Here is a 20,565-nt window from a genome sequence, read left to right as displayed (position 1 = left end):
AGCATCTATCTCTCTTTTCAATCACCCTTCCTCGAAAGACAAGCCAGACAGAGAGATACAGGGGCCAGGAGTCAAAGGAAGCTACGGATCCAAGGAAAGCAAAGAAGCTAGGGAAGCAGGAGCGAATAGGGAACAACAGGACAGTAGAATGGACGTGAGCACAGCCATGGATATCGACACCGCGGATCCACCCATACAGCAACAACAACAACAACAACAACAACAACAGCAACAAAAACTCACGAAACTCACCCGCCTCTGCGATGCTCAGTCAGAGCACTTTTACATCTACCTTACAGTGTAAGGCTCTATCCATTCAACCGCCTCATCTGGATCTGACCTTCCTCTCGCACAACTCAGCTCAAAAAGGATACATCCCTCTGCTTCAAACTTCTAACACCAACTCACTATTGCCTCTTCCGTATAGAGAGATGGATTTCAACGACCAAGGACCAGACGCCACGTCTTCCAGAGCCAAAACTGCGACAGCTCATCAACTCTCCATCCTGACCTTCCGTAAGATGCTCTCCAGTGCCGTCCAGGATCTCTTTGGCACCGCTATGGGCGGAGGAATCAACATAGATATCCTCGGATTCTGGACCGACCAGATTAAGGACCCTTTCAACCGCATGACCACGTCCATCTCCGCCTCTCCAGCAGTAACAAAGACAGCAACTTCGCCAACATCTGTTGCTGCAGATACCTCAATACCCTCGTTACCATCATCGCCATCCGAAACAGCAACCATTGTTTCAACCATATCTACCTATTCGAATATGACCGCTGCTTCTGCCGTCCTGCGCTGCCACTCACTCGATTTCAACCAGCTCTGGAATGCCCTCACGCTCTTCAACGCCCTCGTCGACGACCGCGAGTCCCGGTTTGAGGTCCGCTACGTTTCCTCGACCTTGCTCGGTTTACAAGCAAACTCCCGCCAACTGAAATGGCCCAAGTAAAAACACTGCGTAGTGCTTGACCTTCTTTTCTCCTCATCTTTTTACGTTCTTTGGACCGAATACAATAAATCCAAGGCATCTATGTCGTCTGTTATAGAGCTACACGAGTGTAGCAAAGAACACTGGTTGGCAATGATACATTATAGGATTCGCATCGTTTCTTTCGATTGAGTAAGGGTTACAGCAGTGATTGCGGCACAAAAAAAAAAAAAAAAAAGAAGCCTTGCCTTGACTTTATTTCTGGGGTGAATCGTCAACAAAATTAGACAATGCAAGAAACACTCACGAGTGCACGAAGGAAATAATATCCCACCTTGGTACTCCTCTCTTTTCATTCATTTTGGCACAAAAGACTCGGCGTTCGCGATCTACAAAAATGAGCAGCACAAGACAAAGAACTGAACAACACTGCTCAGCGCAGAAAAAAAATAGAATAGTTCGCCTTCTTGCGCTTTCAACCGCTTCAAATAGGGATGATATGCGGCCCATCTACAGACCCTTCTCTCATAGGAACAAAACGAGCAACTCCAAGAGAGTTGATTACAAAACAGCAGCCAGAAGCCCATGTTGAAAATTCCATCATTGAGGCACGCCAGTTCCCTGTGCTGATTGTGTTGGCTGCTGTGCTTGTTGCGACTGCTGCTGTGCTTGCTGTTGCAATGATACTGGCATCTGTGAAGAAGACAGCCCACTCTGGTGTTGATAAGCCTGATAGCTCTGTTGTTGCGAAGGCATATACTGCGCATTCTGTCGGCTGCTACTCTTGGATCGATATAGCGATTGGCGCTCAGGTACAATAGCCGGCAATCCCGACGTAGATGAAAGCGATGACGCCACCGGCATCATTGGCGAAGTTGAGCCCAAGGATCCTACAGAGGACGAAAACGAGTTGGTGCCCGAGTTGCCAGAGGAGTACGGCTGGTGGTGAGGATAGGGGTGTGAATGGTTGTTCCCCGCTGATGCTGTGGGTGGGAATCCTGCGCTGGCGCCTCCGTTGTTCAGTGGTCCTCCCGGAAATGTAGAGAGTGTAGGCGATGTTGAATAGTGGCTAAAGACTCCTGAAGCACTATTGCCGCCCAAGAAAGGATTTGTCTGTGGGTTGTGAGGCGAGAGGGTTACGCGTTGACTTGAGAAGTGGTGGTTGTTGATGGGAGCTGGATTCGCCGGGGTGTTTGTTGGTGTAGCGGGTACACCACCATATGAAGTCCTGCTCGATCCCGAGGCACTCGTGCTTGAGTTCTAAAGATGCATGGATAATGTCCAAAGATGAATATTGTCAGCATAGGTTCGATGTATCTGAAATGCAGCCGAACAATGTAAATCAATCATACTTACCCTTCTTGAAGGTGTTCCGCCGGTGCGATGAGTGGACGATAGCACAGTAGGAAGACTATCTTCCACCAACAGATCCGTGGCAATGGGCAGGCCCAACTCCTGACGTAAGGTAAGGACCTCAGACCGATATCGGTTGCATTGCTTGAACTTTATGAGATCTATTTCCAAGCGTGTCGTGGGGCGAACAGAAAAAAAAAAAAAAAAAGTTAAGCACAGATTGATTGGTAAAATATGTGTTCTTAGCACCAATGCTCTCGAGATTACCACGTACATTCTCGCTCTAGCTCGTTGAGTGTCGCCTTGGCTGCTGTTAACTCTGCCTTAAGCATGTCCACGATAGGATGTGATGGTCCATGGTCCGAGGAGGAGGGCGAGTGCGATGGGATCCATTTTTTGTGGGTGGGCGAGGGCGTCGGAGACGGGTTTGCGTTGATTCTCGAGGTCCTGCCGCCTCCTGCGATGTTGATGGGCGATGAGCCGATGGGGAGGCTGGATACGATGCTGTGGTCCTTGTCCTGCCAGCTCGACGCTGCTGATGTGTTGGCGGACTGCTCCATGCGCATGGCGTCCAACTGCTTCTGTAGGCGGTTGACGATGTACTCCTGCTCCTGCTCCAGGGCATTTTCCATATCGATCTTCTCTTTCTGCAGCTAGTTTTGGAGGAGACCAAGATAAAACGATATTAAACAGCTATGCTATTATGCTACACCACTGGATCACCTCTATACACAGATATGGACTATGCACATGCATAGTCGACATGTCCGTAAGTATGAAACCCAACTCACCTGGCTTAGCTTCTTTTGCAGTGTCTTTGTCAAATACTCCTCCTCCTGTTCTACCTGCAGCATCAGCTCGCCCTTTTCCTTCTTAAGTCCAGAAATACGCTTCAGCAGTCTGTTGGAGATATTTTCTTCCTCTTGCTCAGCAACCGCATGCTAATAATACCACAGACGGTATATACATGCAATACACATTAGCAATCAAACCTTCAAATTGAACAAGAGGACTACTAGCCATCTCAATGTAACAAGACAAAAAAAAAGGTACCATGTTGGCCTTCATCTGTCGAAGGACTTGGTTGTCATGTCGAAGGATCGTGGCATGCCCACGCTCAACATCTACCTCGTGTCTCAGCTTCTTGATAGTGGCCTCATGCTCCTTTTGTTTTTCCAATGCCTCTGCGAGAGCGCGTTTCAAGATCTCTGGATCACTTGACTCTTGAACCATTTGAAGATTGGACTTGAAGGAAGTTGGGTTTTCCTTGAGGCTGGCGGTCGTCTCGCGCGCCTATTAAGGAGAAAGGCATGCATGGCTGGTCAGCAATTGTGCTAGTTGAATGTACTCCTGGAGACTTTTTTTTTTTTTTTTTTTTTTCTGCATGAATAGGGGAATTTGGAGAACAGATAATGCAGAAGCCAAGAGACAGTAATGGGACCATACACCCATTGAGGGGTTTCCCCACTCCCATTGAGTGTGAAGTTGCCTGATATTTTGGTTCTTGTATTCACTCCTCTCAGGTCTTCATCGTCCTTGCTCCTCTGCTGTGCACCAATGACAGTACATCATGCAGGATGGACGTGGGAGTGGCGGAACGGTTGTTGTTGGACAGGATTCTGTTGTCCATGCAGACCAGATCAACAACAAGGAAAGACAAATAACGTTGCGTCTTTTCGTACATGTTCCAGCTGCTTCTGCAGCGACGAGGTGATGTCTTGTTCAGTGCTTTCAATGTCCTGAAGTTGGCGCGCTTTGGACTAGACAATTGCAGGACAGGGCGAAGGCAACAGGGCGAGAGGAGAGGAGGAGAGGATCAAAAAAAAAACAGAGGTTTGATATTAGCAGGAGGTTTTCCAGGTCTTTTCGAGTCCCAGAAAAGCGATAATGGTATGACTGATGGGAGTGCGGGAAGAAATAGCGAGGACCGAGGAGAGGGGCCGACAGGCTACCCTTCGTAATGTATTCTGCTCTGCAGCAGCACAAGGCATTTTAAGAGGAATGTGGACTACTAGCAACAGATGGGAGAGCTGTCGCGACTGTCGCAGCGAGATATACGGACATGGCGGGTGCATGGTGGGTGCGATTGGGCACGGAGAAGAGAAAAGGGGAGACGAAGACAGAGACGAACAATTGGGCCCCCCAACCGATTCCCTCGGTCGATGGGTCGGGTTGGACTCGTACCAGAGGCTTGTCTAGAGCAGCAGGACCAGGAGCAGACGCTGTGGAGGTTGAGGACGGGGCGGCCGTTGCGGCTGCGGCGGGCATTGGAGGGGTGGCTGGACTGGCAATGGTCGCCGGGATATCAGCAGGGCCGGCGGCGGGGGGAGGAGGCGGGGGAGGGGCGGTGTCGGGCGCAGGCTGTGGCTGTCCCTCTGCAGCAGGGGTGTCCTGTCTGAAGGAGAACATTGTGGGATTCCCTGAAGAAAAGAAAAGAAAAGAAAAGAAAAGAAAAGAAAAGAAAAGAAGAAAAGAAAAGGAAAGAAAGGAGGAAGAGTCGAGTGGGAGTGGGTGTGGGTGTGGGTGTGGGACAAGCGAGGGGCGAAAGAGCGAAGGAAGGGAGGAGTGGGCGTGCAAGAGACCGGGAAAGAAACGAAGAAACGAAGAAGCGAAGAAGCGAAGAAGCGAAGAGGGACAGGCCAAGGGCAGAGGCGAAAAAGGAATACAGTCCATGTGCACCCACCGACGACAAGTGAGATGATTGTGCGTGACAGCTCCCCCCACGTCCCACGTCACGGAGGCCCTTTTCTTCTATCCTTTTGGCACCACTTTGCTTACACGGCCCCGAGCGTTTTTCTCAAAAACCACTTTCCCATCCTCATCCCCATCCTCATCCCCATCCTCATCCCCCTCCTCATCCCCCTCCTCATCCCCCTCCTCATCCTCATCCTCATCCTCATCCAAAATTTCATCAGCCCAAGATCTCAGTCCACACACCACTTTCTACAAAACGGAGCACGGCATCGAATTTGCAGGCACCGGTTTACTTGTACCGGCCATGAGCGTTTCTTCATAAAGCGCATTTTCAGAACCGCCATTGCCGGTCATCAATTCCAAATGACACTAAAACGTTACCAAGGTATGGCGTAAGAAAAGACAAGGCACTCCTCTATACTTCCGTTCTAGACCGCGACCGGCGTGGGAAGAAGGAGTGACGCGAGGAGAGAATCGACCAACAAATTGCGAACGAGTTGGCCGTAGGTTAGGACGAAGCCTTTGATGCTGTGGAAGATGGCTTCGGCGACTGCAATATACAAGCTACCAAAGCCATGTCCTTGTCTGACGCCTATGCTGCTTCGCTGGACAAGTCATCTACGTGGACTTCAAGAAAACGCCCCTGCCTTGATCCTCTTTCCGAAACTCTGTCCAACGATCTGGAAAAAGAGGAAGAGCCAATAGCCTCGGAGATCCTGGAGATGATTGAGAAGCTGCAGAAGAAGGTCAAGCTATTGCAGAGCCAGGGCAGAGGATTGCGAAAGGTCCCGCCTCCCAACAATACGTTCGTTTCAATTAAATAGCACAAATGGCCTTCAGGAAAAAGGGTGTCTGTAGAGGAGCTTAGAGCAGTACTTTATTGCTGCGAGTTTTGCAAAAGAGAAAAAGAGAACGCGAAACTTGTTACGATATCGCATCCTTTTCTATGAACGGCTTATTATATGGGATTATCACTCAATACCGTCAAGGATATCGTGTTGAGAAAGGATAACGGAGACGCTCGAGGCAAGCATCCACGCTACAATCATACTTTATCGTATGCTTCAGACCTTCGACGAATCGCAACGGAAATGAATACCAAGGGACAAGCTGTTAACCTTAGAGTACCATTCGCGGATCAATTCAAGATTCCAAGCGATTCGCTTGTTGATGAAGAATATGAGTTTCCGTTATCAGGATGTCGGGAACACTAGGAATTGTGTCGAGACCGTGGATATCAAGGCCATGAGGCGGCACTATCTTCAAGAGCGACGGTCCGACAAGTATAAGGACGCCGTATTTGTGTATTTGGACGAATCCTTCTGTAACCAGAATCATAGAGGATGGCTATTTTGAGCGATCTATCCCTTCGTTAGTCTCTCTCGGTTCATGGTTTGACGCGAGCTAGCATCAATTATAGACGGAGATATATCAGGCTATTAATCACGCCTTGTCCTCTTACTTCCCCGCATCTATCAAGGCCTGCCGAAACAAAAGGCTTCGCGTTCTTGGTAGTGCATGCATGTATTGATGCCTATAAACCCGCGCCTTTTGACAACTCTCCATCGCTCTCTACCTTGCAATGCTCCTTCATTTCACCAAAGTACACTTTTGACTTTATCAATCCTTCTCCTACGCATCCCCAACTTTCCCTACAGAAGCATGCTTCAATGCAAAATATAACCTTTATCCCTGACCTCGGGTGGCATACGAAAGCCCTGGATATCCTGCAAGTCCAAGTCCAACAAGCCCAGTACGCCCAGCTCGCGCTATTTTTCTGAGTTACTCCCCATCTTAGATCCGCCAGCACTACTACCACCGCCAGTCAGCAAGCACTGGAGTCATCTTCAAGCTCTCAACATCCAAGAACGATGCCACGGGGGCCTCCAAGGAGAAGAGGAGATTTTGATAAGATGAAGACGGATATGGAAAGGTTGTTCAGTGTCCTGGTATTTTATTCTACTGGCATTTCAACTAAAGATTGTAGGACAGACTATAAAGTAGCTGTCTTCCCTTTGAGCCCCCTCCTCCTCCTCCTCCTCCTAGCTGGACAGACAAATAGACAGTGCTCGCCTTAAACGTACTTGGATACGTTGTGTCAACAGACACGCCCGTCCGCGATTGCCACGAACTATCAACTACGAAATGAATAGCAATTGGAGCCTGTGTATTTCTTTTTTTGGTTGACAGCGATCGCAGATGACTGTCTGCTACCAATTTACTGGGGGCGCTGTGTGTGCAAGGAAGACTATGTACATGCAACTAAACTGAAAGGCTTGCTTCCCTTTCCTTTCTTTCCTTTCCTTTTTTTTTTTTTTTTTTTTTTTTCTTTTTTTCCTTCCCAAGTCGTTATTGCTGGTGCCACTGCCGGACATCATTCTAGTAAAGCATGGTATACTGTGTTGAACCATTCGCAGGGAACATATCCGCTCCATCTTCACTCTGTTCCTTAGTTCTGGTGCGACTTCTTGCTGTGGTTGTACTTTGCACCCTTGTGGTGGTGGTGGCGCTTGGACAACGGAGTCTGCTGCTGCTGCTGCTGCTGCTCGGCCACTAAAGCAATATGATTGCGTTCAAGTGTTCAAGGTTAGGGCTTTGCCGCCCCGCAAATTTCATTGGACTAGACGCGTTCTAGCATAAAAACGCGACGCGCCAATATCCTTCGTGAAACCATATATCTCGCACTTATGCTTACCTGGAGTCTGCTGTTGCTGCTGCTGCTGCTGCTGCTCCTCTTGCTGATGGTCCCGTTGGTTTTCAGGCTCAGCGGATACCTCGTCTGCATCCTCATTTCCGTCGTCATAGTCATCCTCGTCATCGCCCTCGCCATAATCCTCACCATAATCCTCGCCATCATAGTCCTCATCCTCGTCATCGTCCTCGCCATAATCCTCACCATCATAATCCTCATCCTCATCGTCGTCATATGCCTCACCGTCATAGTCCTCGTCCTCGTCCTCGTCCTCATCACCATTGTCCTCTCCCTCCTCCTCCTCCTCCTTCTCGTCGTCCTCATCGTCCTCGTCGTCCTCGTCGTCCTCCTTCTCCTCCTTCTCCTCCTTCTCCTCGTCCTTGGCAGCCTTGGACTTCTCCTCCTTTCCCTTCTCCTTCTCCTGCTGCTGCTGCTGCTGCTGCTCGTTCTGAGGTTCTAATCCCTCAGCTGCAGCATTGATCTGCTTGCTGCTAACCTTGTTCGTCTGCTGGACGTCGTTCTTGTCCGCCTCAGCCATCTTATCAGCCTTGTCCTTCTTGTTCTTCTTGTCCTTCTTGCCACCGCTGATCTTCTCCTCGGTAGCCACAGCGTCCTCGTCCCCGGCGGGGGCGGCCTTGATGTCTTGGGCCATCTCGATCGCTGCCTCATCCGTTCCGATTGCAGTGTCGACAAACCGCTTCAACAGGTCGACGACGTTTCCACGATCATCGGCAACGATCGCGCGCTCGTTCTGGATCACCTTGGCATTGGCCAGCGCGAGAGCAGAGGTCAAGGCGAGGACAGTGGCAATCGTTGAAATCTTCATCTTGAGATGCGTGTGTTGAGTATGAAATATAATCGGTGTGAGGTGTGGCGGGGAAAATTTGAGCTAGAGCGGGACGTGTGCTTGTAATTTTATTCCTTAAGCGTAAATGGGGAGAAAGGGAAAGAATGCGGTGGGCTTGGGTATCGGGTTAAGGATGCGAATTTACTATCGATGAGGAAAAGATCGGCTTGCGATGGCTTTATAACAGCGCAACCTTGATGACAGGGGAAGGAAATATGCAGACAATCATTTTTACAAACTCCTAAAAGTAGGAACCGCAGAGACTCATCGTCGTCCGTCGTTGGTTCGAGTTGTCATCGACAAGGAGAACTCCTAGTCAAGGTCCTCACTGACAATCCGAAAGAGCACGAATGTTCGAATGAGCAATCGAAAAAATCCATCCTGAAAGAATGGAGAAAAGGGAATATCGCAATAAAGGGGCCTTAAACTGCACGGATGGATGCAGATGCTTTATCCAAAAGCAGCTCCGGCAAGAATGAGAATTCCAGTGGATCGATGCTAAACAACATTATGCGTTGGGTCCGCACGGAATAAAGGAGGAACAATCTCCAAATAAGGAGGCCACAATTGCGTGTTCGCAAGGATTCTCAGCAGAGGGCATACCCCCATTGTTCCCTGACACAGTTATCCTACGGCCATATTGGATTTCCTCGTCCTTTCTACACTTTACCCCAATCAATGGCGCCATAAAAGAACCCTCCATGACCATCAGTCTTGCTAATATGGTGTTTTTATGTTATGGTAAAGATACATCTATTACAAAGCTGATGAAAGACAGGCTATGGAGAGCGGATACGGTGTTTGGAGAAAAAAAATCATCGAGGTGAATGAATATTTACAGCGGAGATAGCACAAAAAAAGTGCAGGGCATTGGTGTTGGGATAAAAAAAAGGATTGAAGGGTAGATTAGAATCGTAGGGGTCATTAAAGTCGTGGCGTTCGTTTTCAATCAATCACCTCCAAGGACTTTCTAGACTCGCGCAAGAGTGCCTCGCGTTCTTCTTTGGCAACCTGCTCAGGGCATCGCAGCCATGAGGCGATGCATGAACGCAACCACACGCAGAAGGGAGTCATCTGGGGTTCCACCGTCTTGTCCTTGACGCCCTCCTCCATCTGGCGCACAGCCTCGTCCACATCCACCTCTACGGGCGAATTCGCTGCGGGGCAGAGTCCGTTCTTCAACAGCTCACAGACACGTTGACGGTTGTTGTAGAACGAGGGCCAGTATTTGCATATCCACGCCTCGCGCCACTCTGCAAACTTGCATGCGCGCCGTTCCTGTTGTTCTTGTCCCATTTTGGATCGCAGGGATGGGTCTACGTTCTGGTACATGTTGACCAACTGAGCCTTGGAGAGCGTCGCGGCCTCAAATAGCGACCGAGTCAGCTGGATCATCATCATGTATACCATGGTCTGGAGAAGTAAAGTGTCCTGACCAGCCTTGCTGGCTGCCAGAAGTGCGACCTCGTCCTTGGGCATAACAATGTAGGTCTGCGCTAATTTTTGTTCATGATAGGCCTGAAGTTCAGTACGCATCTGCTCGTCCACCTCAGACTCGTACTTCGCGGCTTCGTAACGTGCCAAGAGGTCCTCGTAGACCGCTGCCTTGGACTGCTCATCCTTGGGGTCGAGTGCCGGGTCCACAATCATCTCGGCCCGGTTAACAATAAGCTCCCAGTTGCCGTCAAAGGCCACGAAGGGCTGGAGCGAACCTTGAGAGGTACTCAGGGTTGATTCAGGTAACGCAGATGACGCTTGAGGTTGAGTAACAGTCAGCGGGTTGTTAAGGATGGTCATGTTGTTGTGGTGGATGCTGTCCATGAGCTCTTTCTGCTGCTGTTGTTGTTGTGCCGTTGAAAGAATAGAGTCTGAGGACGAGGTCGTGGGGAAGGACTCGGTGTTGGGATTCAATAGACTGGCCAAAAGGTTGGCGTGTTCTCTGGACATGTTGCGACCATCGTTGAATAACGTCTGCGAAAGGCGAGCAGTTTCAAGCTCCTGTCGCAGGATTTGGTAGTTCATTTCCGACTGGGCAAGCTTCTTTTGCAATTCAGTGGCCTCCTTGCGTGCCTCCTTGACCTGGTTCTCTAGTGAGCTGATGTATTCTATAGCGAAGAACAAAGAGATGTACACTTCATGTCAGCGGCGTGTCGTTGGTTTTAACAGCAAGAAGGTACTATAGAAAGAGAGACATGTAGAATTGATTGCTACCTTTTCTGCGAACGCGGAAATTGCGAGCAGACAGCTTGTTGCGCAATTGACGGCGCTCCTTGCTGGTCATCTTTTTAAGTTCGCTTGGGCTCGGCTTCAATGGGTCGGGGCTAGCGGCACCGCCCTGATTCGAACCATCATCTGAGTCGCTGTCCATGTACATGTCGTCCTTCATAGGAGGGGAAGGATAGATAACATCCTTTTCCGGCTTGACAGTGGGCAACCCCGAGGAAGATGTCTTTGATGGTGGCAAGGATGGCGAAGCAGAGCGCTCAGAAGCACTACTGCTTTGAAGCCCCGCGGCAGCAGAGGTTGCTATGTTGAGACTGCTCAGGTTGAACGGGCTGTCTGCAGCGAAGAGGGGTGATGCGAGAAGCTGTTGCTGTTGTTGGTAGTGCATCTGCTCAAGCTGCTGCAGCTGTTGGAAGCGCTGCATCCAAAAGGACATTTGGGTGGAGGAGGCCGCACTGGCGGCAGCGGTGGCGGTGTGGGCAAGACTGAGGAACTGGTCTTCAGGACCTGTTGGGTCTGCTGTGGTGGATTGGGCTGGCATGCTCGGGGGCATATCGGGTGAGATTTGTCTGAATGAAAAAGAAGTTGAAGGCAGCAGAGTTGGATATAAGGAAACATTCTGAAGCTGAAGCAGAGGCTGGACTTGCTGTTGCTGCTCCTGTTGGAGCTGTGGAGTGTCGATGTCGATGTCGGTTTCCTGATATGAGGGCGGGGAATGGAAGGAGAGGGATGAGGTTGTCGGCGAGCTGTCCATGGGAGACAAGGGCGAGTGTACGGAAGGGTCGGACGAATACAAAGACGAGGAAGGCGAGGGAGCCGGGGAGGCTGAGGCTGTATCGGTGAAGAGGACATCAGCGAAGGCAGCGGGCAAATCCGAGCCGAGTTCAGCCTTGAAGAGATACTGGAATAGCTCTGCATTGGACATGTCCTCGACATTGGTCTCCGGGATGCCGTTGGACGGGTTCATGTTGTGAGAGTTGATTCTTGTACTTGTCGCCGCTCGCTGTGGTTGATCGTTCGCGGCTGTCGTCGTTGTAGGTTGGTATGCTGAAGAGGCTGCTGTCGTAAGAAATGTTCGGTTGCCAAGGTGTGCAAAAGACGAGTATATTTGGCAAAAAAATCTGAATGAGGATTGAGGTGGAGCAGCAGGCTGAAGATGGCTATGAGTAGTGAGGAAAGAGAGGTTGGAGAGAAGGAAGAGAAGACGAAGAAGAAAAGCTCGGAGGAGTTTTCTTTTGGGGGTGAGAAGGAGGGTCCATCATTGGACACATCGACTTTTATTCAATTCGCTCCAAATGAATGGCTATTTTAGGCTCCTTGGCTCTCGTCTTTCCTTTTTTCTTTTTCTTGGCCCGGCCACCACAGACACACGTTGGTGTATGCAAAGACCACTGTGCAATTGGGGCATGACATCCTACTTGTCCGACAAACAAACAAACCACCAAAGCAACCAAGCTACTCCATTCTTCTTCTCCGTCTCGCGGCATCCTCTTCTGCTCCGTTACTCTACCTCTATCCATGCTCCCTGAACAAAAATAAAAAATAAAAAATAAAATCGTCTGCTTCAAAGCGACCCTCATTCCACAGGAAGGAGCTGTTTAATAAAACGTGGGAGGGTCAAAAAAAAAAAAAAAAAAAAAGGCCGACGAATACAAAAATGTAAATAGTCCTATCTAGTCGTAGCCTAATGATTCCCATGGCGTGGAGAAAGTAGGGAGCCCTGAGAGCAAAGGACCCGTTTGAAATAAATGAAACGATCAGATTAGGCCCGATTTCCTTTTATGGTACAGCTCGATCACTTATTATTATAAAGCACTGACGCGTCTCCGGGAAATTATTGGGCCGACAATCCACAAGGCACCGTTGCGCGCAGTCCTAGACGCAGCAACATTCTGGACCATCTGTTATTACATAACGGTCCACAGACATTGCTTTATGCTCCTTGGCGCTCTTCTTATTCTCTTTTGTGCCCTCTTCTGCAAACAAGTCAACAGTCAAATCAACAGACAAAAAAAAAGGGAAAGAAAATGTGCCCATGATTCCCTGTCTTCCTTCTCAAACATCGATATAATTGCATCTTAAGTCCTAAGGCAAACAATGCTGTGCTGCCCTTCATTCTCTTCTGGCTTGTCTCGAACCCCGTGTAAACCACTCTTAAAAAAAACGAAAAAGAGCACAGAGCACTAGGTTAATGCAATTAAGCATGACACCACATATGGTCTATGGCGCGTATCAAGCCACTCGCCACTGCTGCTGCTGCTGCTGCTGCTGCTTTGTGTCCTACGGAACCGGAAAAGGTCATCCTGTCGAGAAACATAGTCCATGGGTACATCGCAGGGCGTATTTTGCTCAGTTCTTCTCACGCAGCACTTTTTTCACTTTTTTTTCCTACAGTACAATGGCGGGGTCTGTTTGGGACATTTGCTCCATCTGTGATAACAATGTCGATGGGAATTTCAGTGGATTTACAACGTGAACTGCGCCCATTCAATCACAGTGCATCACCTTTTATTGTATTTCTCCTGTGGTTACTGCTTACTACGTGTACGGATCCATCAGCAGAGCGGATTCAGTGAGAGTCAGTGCTTTGATATGACCGACTATAGAACTTTTTTCGCAAGTGCAAAGTCACAAGGAAAAAACTCAGGAACAACGTTCAGGAACAGAGGGGACAACAACGGACAAAAAGGGACGGGCACAGCGAAACAAAGGTAAGGAGCGGACGCTTTGGAAGTGAGCAACCAGACCGGTCCGCTTTGGTCCTAGTCCGATCCCTCAAGAGCACGAGAGAGCATTACAATGGGTTTTGCAATAGAAAAAAAAAAAGAGCCGTCGACATGAGTATGAACATAGACAGGTAGGAAGAGAGATGCAGGTGCATTGATCTCGACTGGTCCAATGGTGTCAATGGTACCAATGTATACAAGAACAGTTAATAACAATCACCATCATTTCTGTCACTACTAATTGTCATCAATGAAGACAAGGGAAACTGGGGATGCGGGTATGGGTGTGGGTGTGGGTGTGGACGTGGATCTTGGGTCTGAAACCGGGCTCATGAGAGCACACCATCAGGAGTGGTTTCTTCGTGCTATTCCAATAATCTCGGGTACCAGGGATATGAAGCACCTTCTCTTTCGTCGCATATCTGGATGGAGCAAGAAAGAAAGTAGTCCTTGGAGGACAAACACATGTGCACACTACCCCATGGTCTAGTGGCAAAATGAATGGAGCTGTGTAGGGCGTCGAGTGAAAAAAAAAGAAAAGGATTGGGCTCGTTTGTCTGTAATCATAATCATCATGATCACCACAATCATCATCATCATCAGTATCAGTATCACCCGTCACTTTCGCAGGCTCTCTCTCACTCTCTCTTCAATCGAACCATACCCGCTTCTGTAGTCTGCTGTAGGCAGAACTGAGTACCCGTCATCATTGCCATCGACAGACAGCACTGAATATCCAAACCACTATCCACTCGGACTACTTGGCCTGGCCTGGCCTGACCTGACTAGGACCCGGACAAGTTCCTCCTCAGTTCCCCGTCACCCGTCACCCGTCACTCGGTACTCGGACTCGGTATCCCCCACTCCAGACAGACCGCTCTTCTCTTCCTGTTCTTCTTGTTCCCTTTTACCCTGTCCACTTCCCCTCCCCTACCTCCCTACCTCCCCCGCCTCCTCCTCTGTCCCATCTCATCACTCTCATTCATCCCACGTACACGCTTTACATCTTTCATCATTCAACCACTCAACCCCTCAACCCCTCAACCACCCATCGCTCAATCAACCAATCATCGCTCCCCATCCCTCGTCATCCCTCATCTCCCCACTCTCTCCCGGCCCGTACTTGACAGACGTAAGGACCTTCCTTTCTCCTCTTTTTACTCTCGCTCCTCGGACGCCACCAAAAAAAAAAAAAAAAAAAAAAAAAGAGAACCTTCTTCACCGCGACTAAGACAACCAAGGCATGGGCATGCCATGCTCTTCCTATCTCATTGAGACTGTCTCTTCCCAGTTGATACACACACACTCCGCTGCAGTTGGCCTCCGTGGATAACCCAGCTGTCAATTGCTGCTCATATTCTTCACTTTTCCCCTCCCCTCCGGCTCACCCTGCCCTGTCCGTCCATCATCATCCCCTAGCCTTTTTTTGTTCCTTCCCCGCCCTCTTTCTCTCTCTCTCTCTCTCTCTCTCTCTCTCTCTCTCTCTCTCTCTCTCTCTCTCTCTCTCTCTCTCTCTCTCTCTCTCTCTCTCTCTCTTACATACATGCACACTTACACATATGCATACTTATTTACTCACACACAATCTATCCATCGTACTTTATCCTTTTGGGTTATCATCACTACCCGCATTGCGCCCTCTCTACCTCTTCTGTCTTCCCCCTTTCTTCTTGCTCTCTCGCGGAGTAGCCCCCAACTGTTTCGTGTCCTCGCGTTTTCGTTGTTGTTTTTTTAGCGCTGAACATTGTGTGCGTATGTATTTGTGTGTCCTGGATGGAATACCACAACCTCATCGATCTGTATGCAGCATTTAATGCACAGCTCAAAGGGACAGGAGATAATTACTTCTCCAGGCACAGGCACAGGCACAGGCACAGGGGAAAGGGGGGACAAGCGCGTTTCTTAATTGCATTTCAACGTCTTGACGCGTGCAACAACAAAATAACACATACATACGCAACATAACATAACACGCATACACAGCGCCCCATTACCCCATTGCCCTATTGCCCCTCTGCAAATCATCCCCCCTATCTCCATCCTCCTTCTCTCCTTCCTTTGTTCACTTTGCTGTGCAGGCTGGCTGGGGATTGTCCCCTTACTAATCGAACCACGACATTTCATTTTACAGTAGGAATATCACAAAAGCCAGCGGAGGCCGGTTCCTCCTTGTGTTCATCCGACTCCTAATACTTGACACCCATATATCCATCCAACCATGTCAATTGCGCCATCAATAGCCGTAGGCGCTAATCCCAGGGACATCTCGACTACCGCAGGCACCCCTAATCTCGATTCCTCCTCTTCGCCGCCCGCCACACCACCCAACAAGTCCTCGGGCCCAGACGCCGGATCAGCAGTGCGCTCCAGTCTTCCTTCACCACCCCCATCTTCGTCCTCAAAACACTCACGCCCGCCGCCAGATCACCAGCATGATCACCAAGATCAGAGAGACCCACACGACCGTGATCCGACCATCGAAAAGATCGCCCGCCGCTTATCGCCCAACACCACCGCCACTACTACCGTGCCAACATCAACCGATCCCTCGTCCTCATCCTCGCGACCCTACCAGCCCCGCACCTCAACTGCAGTAGAGAACAAGACCCACTCATCATCCAGCTCGACATCATCATCCACCTCAGTCCATCAGCTGCCATCAATGCTCTCCAACAAACACGTCGCTGTGACAAAGACCAAGACTCTCGGTCATCTTACTAGAAGCACATCCTCGGAAGTTGACAATGAGGTTGCCAACGCACTTGCCTCCGGACGCAGCATCGTGAGCAAGACGGACTGGAAGGACGAAGATGCTCAGTACCTCTCTCAATTAATCGAGACTCAGTTCCCCAAGGGCAACATCATTTGGGATTGGGTCGGGCAGCAGATGGTCAGCAGGGGCTTCAGCAAGAGCCAGTGTCGATCCAAATGGAAGCGCATGCGGACAAAGATTCTTCACGGCAACGATGCACCCATAAAGGATAAGGAATACAAGGACCAGCACCGTGACCATGAACCAGATGAGCTGATAGAGGAAGATGAAGACGAACCAACAGATCAGCGCGGCGGCATGACGGACGATTCCAGACGGGAGCCAAAGTGGCAGCACCGTCAAGAGTATGAGCGACCATCAGAAGGATCCGATTATTCTGATTCCTATGGCTCACGTCTCTATGCGTCCTATACCTCGCATAGTCAACAAGGCAGCGGCAACTACCATTACGGAAGGGACAGCTACACATCCTCATCAGCACCACCTCCACCTCCACCCACCCATCGACCCTCTGCATCCTACTCCGCCAATCGACACACGACTGAGCGTAGCGCGATTGAGGAGGATGAACTCTGGTCGGACGATGACAATGGCGGATACCAGAACCACAACATGGGTGCTAAACGGTACTCTCAAGACTACCAGAGCCGTGAATATTTACAACATCGCCGACAGTCAAGCTCAAATCAGCCACGAGACGAGGTACAGGATGAGCGCTCGCTCTCAGCCATTGCCGCGACACCCACCAACTTTGGCAAGATTGAGTGGAAGCCGGAGGATAGCGACTACCTCGTGCACTTGATTGAGTCCAAGTTCGCATCACGCAAGGTGGACTGGGCCTGGGTATCCCAGCAGATGGCCGGACGTGGATATGATCGGACACAGTGCAAATCTCGGTGGTGGCGTGTACAACATCGAAATCAGGCCAGTATGAACTCCAATCACCTCGTCAGTACCAGTCAGCCCTCGTCTCGCAACAAACACCGGCAAAGCATTGATCAGGCTTCGATCGATCTAGAGACCAACGGCATAGCAGACGGAAGGAATGAGAAGCACGCGCTTTCGGACGAGGAAGGACTCCAGGGTGGTGATCAGACCGTATCTAGGCAAGGATCAATTGCTGGACAGGAGAGACTCCATATCGAATCACGTCCGTCCCAACCCAATACCAACGATCTGACCTCACAGCGGATGCATTCCGAAGGGCTGAGCAAAGAAAGAATGGACGACGATGAGAGGCTGGGCGTAATCGAAGACCGAGGGTCGTCACCACGTCCTACCCGTACAGGCGAGCACCAGAAGCACATCGAGTGGAAGGAAGAGGACAGTCAGTACATGTATCGTTTGATTGAAAAGGAGTTCCCTGTTGGCAATGTGGTCTGGAGCGTGATTGGGGAAAAGATGCAGAGCCGGGGATACTCGCAGACTCAGTGCATGTCCAAATGGAGGAGGCACCTCAAGAATAATAAGATGCTGAACGACAGTAGCAAGGGCGGTGCGAGCATGGACCTCGATTTGGATCCAGAGATCGCCTCAAACGAGTCCCGGTCCACAGGATATAGACGTCGGGGACCCGAGGAACGACACATGTACAACGATCCCCATGCAGATAGCGCTAAACGGTTCAAAAAGGATGGCACCGAGTTGAAACGATACGACTACAACACTGTGGACCCTATGGATGCGCGCATTGTGGAAATGGAATACGACCGGTACTATGACGCCGGAGGCAAACGCAGGAGGATCAATACCGAGGACTCATTGCCCCCTCCAGATTCCGGATACGCATACGATTACAGAGGCCACTCCTCCGCGTACGGCGATGACCATGTCTACGACAGAGATTTTGAGCGACATCGTCATGAGATGCACTCTACAACTTCAAGACGCCGTCGTCACCACAGCCAAGGCGAGGACGTAGCCACGGCTGTAGCTGCGACTTTGGCTGTTCCGGATAGCGAGACACCGAGCCGACCAAGCTCACCTGTCGCATACACTCAGGACGAGGCACGTGCATATGGAAACTCGTATGAAGCAGCGCGTAACTTTGACCGGGGAGCGGACATTACTGGGGCAGCGGACGAGCGGGACAACCTATCAAAGAGTGGGAGAGACCCAGGAGAGCCACATACGTACGAAGAGCACCACAATCGACCCACATCGACAGGTGAGCTTCATCGATGGTCGGATGAGAAGCGAAACGGACACAACATCGATTATGGACACACATTTGATGCTAATGCGCAATCTCGCTACCGTTCTTCTTCAGTATTGTCCTCTTATCGAAACCATTACAATCCGAACCATCCATACTTGGAAACACAAGGCGACGAGCATGCCGGTCGAGCGCATTCCTATTCTCGGGCAGAGGAACCGATGGTGGACCCAAACAAAGAGGTACCGCACAAACCTCGTCTCTCAAAGCAGCGCAGCTCACCAGTAGGACGCAGTTCTGAGCAGGGCACCGTGGGAACATCCCTTGCAAGAGAGCATGGCCACAGCGAGAAAATACCATTGGAGGGTGAAGATGGCTATCGTAACTACGATTATCCGGCGGAGGGTCGAACCAGCAACAACCGCACGGGCCGTGAATCCCGGCTGAGCTACGACTATAGTAACAACGATCAGGACTACTACATCAACCGTCGAAGTACTCACTCTTCACAACGCCAACGTCAGGATCATGAGCGGGACTCTGGCTATATCGATTATGTGATGGAGGACGACATGGACTGGGCTGCTGGTCGATGGGAAGGTCGCGACATGGCGCGTCTGGCAGCAGCTGTGGCAAGGCAAGGCCGTCGGTGGGATGCCCTTCGAGCCCAGATCCGAATCCCATTGCTCGTCAGCCCCTATGAAGACATGGACGATGACATTTATGAGGGCGTGCGGTTTGATCCTCATCCGTTTATCTACCAGTACCACACGGACGATCAGAGAAGGGCCCGCCACCACTCCAGTCGGCCATCCATATCCGCTTCATCAGCAGGGCACACCCCACGTCAGCTACCCTCAGTGGGCTTGAAGTATAAGTCATCGAGAGACGTGCATATGGCTCCAGAACCGTTGACGTCGGATGAAAGAAGAGCACATGTCTCAGCCGAGCTCCACAGAGGATCGAGACAGCCGATGCCGCAGTCGTACCGGGCGCCGAGGGATCCGACCGAGGTGGATCTGACGAGGGAGGATGATGGACTCCAATCTGAGCAAGCGAGGTATCCTCCTCAACAACACAGACATGCTGCGGAGGACGAGGCGGTTATTAATGTGGCATCGGTAGGCGATGACGATGAGGATGTGGCGAAATCGGAGTTGCCATCCAAGGCAGGCGTTACCACGAGTGACATGGATGATGGTGCCGTTCATTTGCAGGAGGAGCAGCAAGATATCGAGCTATTGTTGGCAGGAGATGCAGCTAAGGCAACGGATGTGATGGACATTGTCAACGTTGCAGAGGAACGTGCGAGGGAGGCGTCGCTGGAAGCGCAAACGAAGGTACCGAGTGGATTGGAGGCTGTTGGATTTGAGATTGCGATGGGGAATGAGGCGGTGAAGGTAGAGGGTGGTGTCCAGACCGCCAAAGTCTCGGGAATGACAGCGGCAGCGCTATGAAGGACGAGAACACCAACGCAGCAAGTCCAACAGCACTGACAAATGACGATTGCTACTGCAGTTTGTAACACTATCGCTCTCACTGGCTTCGCAAACACTTAATTTCGACCCAGTTCTTTTTGCTCATAGACGTTTGCTTAAGAATCAGATCAGCCGAGTTCGGCTCCTTGCAGTTACTATATACAGCCCAACCAGCCATAGTTAGAATGCTCTACGTGAAAAAAAAAGCAAGAAACCAAACCCAGAACAAGAAGTAATAGAATTGGCTCCGTATACTCTTATGAAAACCATGGAGACCCTTACTGGGGACTCGTTGTCCACATCTCGACTCCCCAATCCTTCTTTCCCGACCCACTATTTGACCTTATAGTTCAGTTTTTCGCGCACACCCCTTACTGTCACCGCCCTACAATCTACACGAAAACATGATTTGTCCTGATCTCATTGTCTGTTCATTATTTTTTGTCTCTTTGGCTGAGTTTTCTTGTTCGGTGTCAGTTTTTACGTTAGGTTGGCGTCAAGAACTTTCTCTTTAAGCTATAGTTGTCATCTCAATTGTCGGTCATTAAGATGACGGAACTTTGTATGTCAGCTCAGTGTACAAGCTGGCGAGATAGGCAATTCAAGGTATATCATCAAGGCCCGTATCCATCTCAATTAGCGCTCAGGTTAACCCTTGGGGTTTGAGAGAAATGCTGAGGACAATAACA

General features: G+C 50.2%; 7 protein-coding genes across 7 annotated transcripts; 3 read left to right on the top strand and 4 right to left on the bottom strand.

Moving 5' to 3' along the window:
* Nucleotides 1–3: 3 nt before the first annotated feature.
* BC939DRAFT_151405 (uncharacterized protein) lies at nucleotides 4–1,150 on the top strand. Its single transcript, XM_051550224.1, has 2 exons — nucleotides 4–300; nucleotides 430–1,150. Exon 2 carries the CDS (start codon nucleotides 432–434, stop codon nucleotides 954–956), a length of 525 nt encoding a protein of 174 aa, XP_051412479.1. The 5' UTR covers nucleotides 4–300; nucleotides 430–431; the 3' UTR covers nucleotides 957–1,150.
* A 196-nt stretch (nucleotides 1,151–1,346) lies between these two features.
* Nucleotides 1,347–3,855, bottom strand: BC939DRAFT_151604 (uncharacterized protein). The gene is made up of 6 exons (XM_051550226.1): nucleotides 3,735–3,855; nucleotides 3,342–3,581; nucleotides 3,080–3,229; nucleotides 2,563–2,941; nucleotides 2,292–2,449; nucleotides 1,347–2,195 (listed from the first exon to the last, which is right to left on the bottom strand). Exons 1-6 carry the CDS (start codon nucleotides 3,738–3,740, stop codon nucleotides 1,536–1,538), a joined length of 1,593 nt encoding a protein of 530 aa, XP_051412478.1. The 5' UTR covers nucleotides 3,741–3,855; the 3' UTR covers nucleotides 1,347–1,535.
* A 240-nt stretch (nucleotides 3,856–4,095) lies between these two features.
* BC939DRAFT_151494 (uncharacterized protein) lies at nucleotides 4,096–5,077 on the bottom strand. Its single transcript, XM_051550225.1, has one exon. The coding sequence runs from the start codon at nucleotides 4,959–4,961 to the stop codon at nucleotides 4,281–4,283; it is 681 nt and encodes a 226-aa protein (XP_051412477.1). The 5' UTR covers nucleotides 4,962–5,077; the 3' UTR covers nucleotides 4,096–4,280.
* A 1,084-nt stretch (nucleotides 5,078–6,161) lies between these two features.
* BC939DRAFT_502853 (uncharacterized protein) lies at nucleotides 6,162–6,891 on the top strand (the record flags this gene model as incomplete). The annotated part of the gene is made up of 2 exons (XM_051560331.1): nucleotides 6,162–6,278; nucleotides 6,781–6,891. 2 exons carry the CDS (start codon nucleotides 6,162–6,164, stop codon nucleotides 6,889–6,891), a joined length of 228 nt encoding a protein of 75 aa, XP_051412476.1.
* Nucleotides 6,892–7,315: 424 nt separating this feature from the next.
* BC939DRAFT_450354 (uncharacterized protein) lies at nucleotides 7,316–8,031 on the bottom strand. Its single transcript, XM_051555521.1, has 2 exons — nucleotides 7,678–8,031; nucleotides 7,316–7,535 (listed from the first exon to the last, which is right to left on the bottom strand). Exons 1-2 carry the CDS (start codon nucleotides 7,996–7,998, stop codon nucleotides 7,362–7,364), a joined length of 495 nt encoding a protein of 164 aa, XP_051412475.1. The 5' UTR covers nucleotides 7,999–8,031; the 3' UTR covers nucleotides 7,316–7,361.
* Nucleotides 8,032–9,466: 1,435 nt separating this feature from the next.
* BC939DRAFT_476842 (uncharacterized protein) lies at nucleotides 9,467–11,711 on the bottom strand (the record flags this gene model as incomplete). Its single annotated transcript, XM_051558623.1, has 2 exons — nucleotides 9,467–10,626; nucleotides 10,733–11,711. 2 exons carry the CDS (start codon nucleotides 11,709–11,711, stop codon nucleotides 9,467–9,469), a joined length of 2,139 nt encoding a protein of 712 aa, XP_051412474.1.
* A 3,614-nt stretch (nucleotides 11,712–15,325) lies between these two features.
* Nucleotides 15,326–20,125, top strand: BC939DRAFT_450347 (uncharacterized protein). The gene is made up of 2 exons (XM_051555520.1): nucleotides 15,326–18,410; nucleotides 18,513–20,125. The coding sequence occupies exons 1-2, from the start codon at nucleotides 15,689–15,691 to the stop codon at nucleotides 19,853–19,855; spliced, it is 4,065 nt and encodes a 1,354-aa protein (XP_051412473.1). The 5' UTR covers nucleotides 15,326–15,688; the 3' UTR covers nucleotides 19,856–20,125.
* Nucleotides 20,126–20,565: the final 440 nt, after the last annotated feature.

This window comes from Gamsiella multidivaricata (assembly GCF_025024155.1).
Source record: "Gamsiella multidivaricata strain RSA 2152 chromosome Unknown BC939scaffold_30, whole genome shotgun sequence".
Lineage (NCBI taxonomy): Eukaryota > Fungi > Mortierellomycota > Mortierellomycetes > Mortierellales > Mortierellaceae > Gamsiella > Gamsiella multidivaricata.
The sequence above is the reverse complement of the archived record's forward strand: the minus strand, read 5'-3'. Positions and strand labels throughout refer to the sequence as shown.

Excerpts from the sequence above, each read along its gene's own strand:
- BC939DRAFT_450347 (XM_051555520.1), top strand. The coding sequence starts at position 15,689 with ATGTCAATTGCGCCATCAATAGCCGTAGGCGCTAATCCCAGGGACATC. Across the intron at positions 18,411-18,512 it reads CAATCGACCCACATCGACAG|TATTGTCCTCTTATCGAAAC; the intron begins GTGAGCTTCATC and ends GTTCTTCTTCAG.
- BC939DRAFT_450354 (XM_051555521.1), bottom strand. The coding sequence starts at position 7,998 with ATGAGGACGACGAGAAGGAGGAGGAGGAGGAGGGAGAGGACAATGGTG. Across the intron at positions 7,536-7,677 it reads GCAGCAACAGCAGACTCCAG|TGGCCGAGCAGCAGCAGCAG; the intron begins GTAAGCATAAGT and ends ATATTGCTTTAG.
- BC939DRAFT_151494 (XM_051550225.1), bottom strand. The coding sequence starts at position 4,961 with ATGGACTGTATTCCTTTTTCGCCTCTGCCCTTGGCCTGTCCCTCTTCG.
- BC939DRAFT_151405 (XM_051550224.1), top strand. The coding sequence starts at position 432 with ATGGATTTCAACGACCAAGGACCAGACGCCACGTCTTCCAGAGCCAAA.
- BC939DRAFT_151604 (XM_051550226.1), bottom strand. Across the intron at positions 2,942-3,079 it reads TGCAAAAGAAGCTAAGCCAG|CTGCAGAAAGAGAAGATCGA; the intron begins GTGAGTTGGGTT and ends CTCCAAAACTAG. Across the intron at positions 2,450-2,562 it reads CAACGAGCTAGAGCGAGAAT|ATCTCATAAAGTTCAAGCAA; the intron begins GTACGTGGTAAT and ends GCTTGGAAATAG.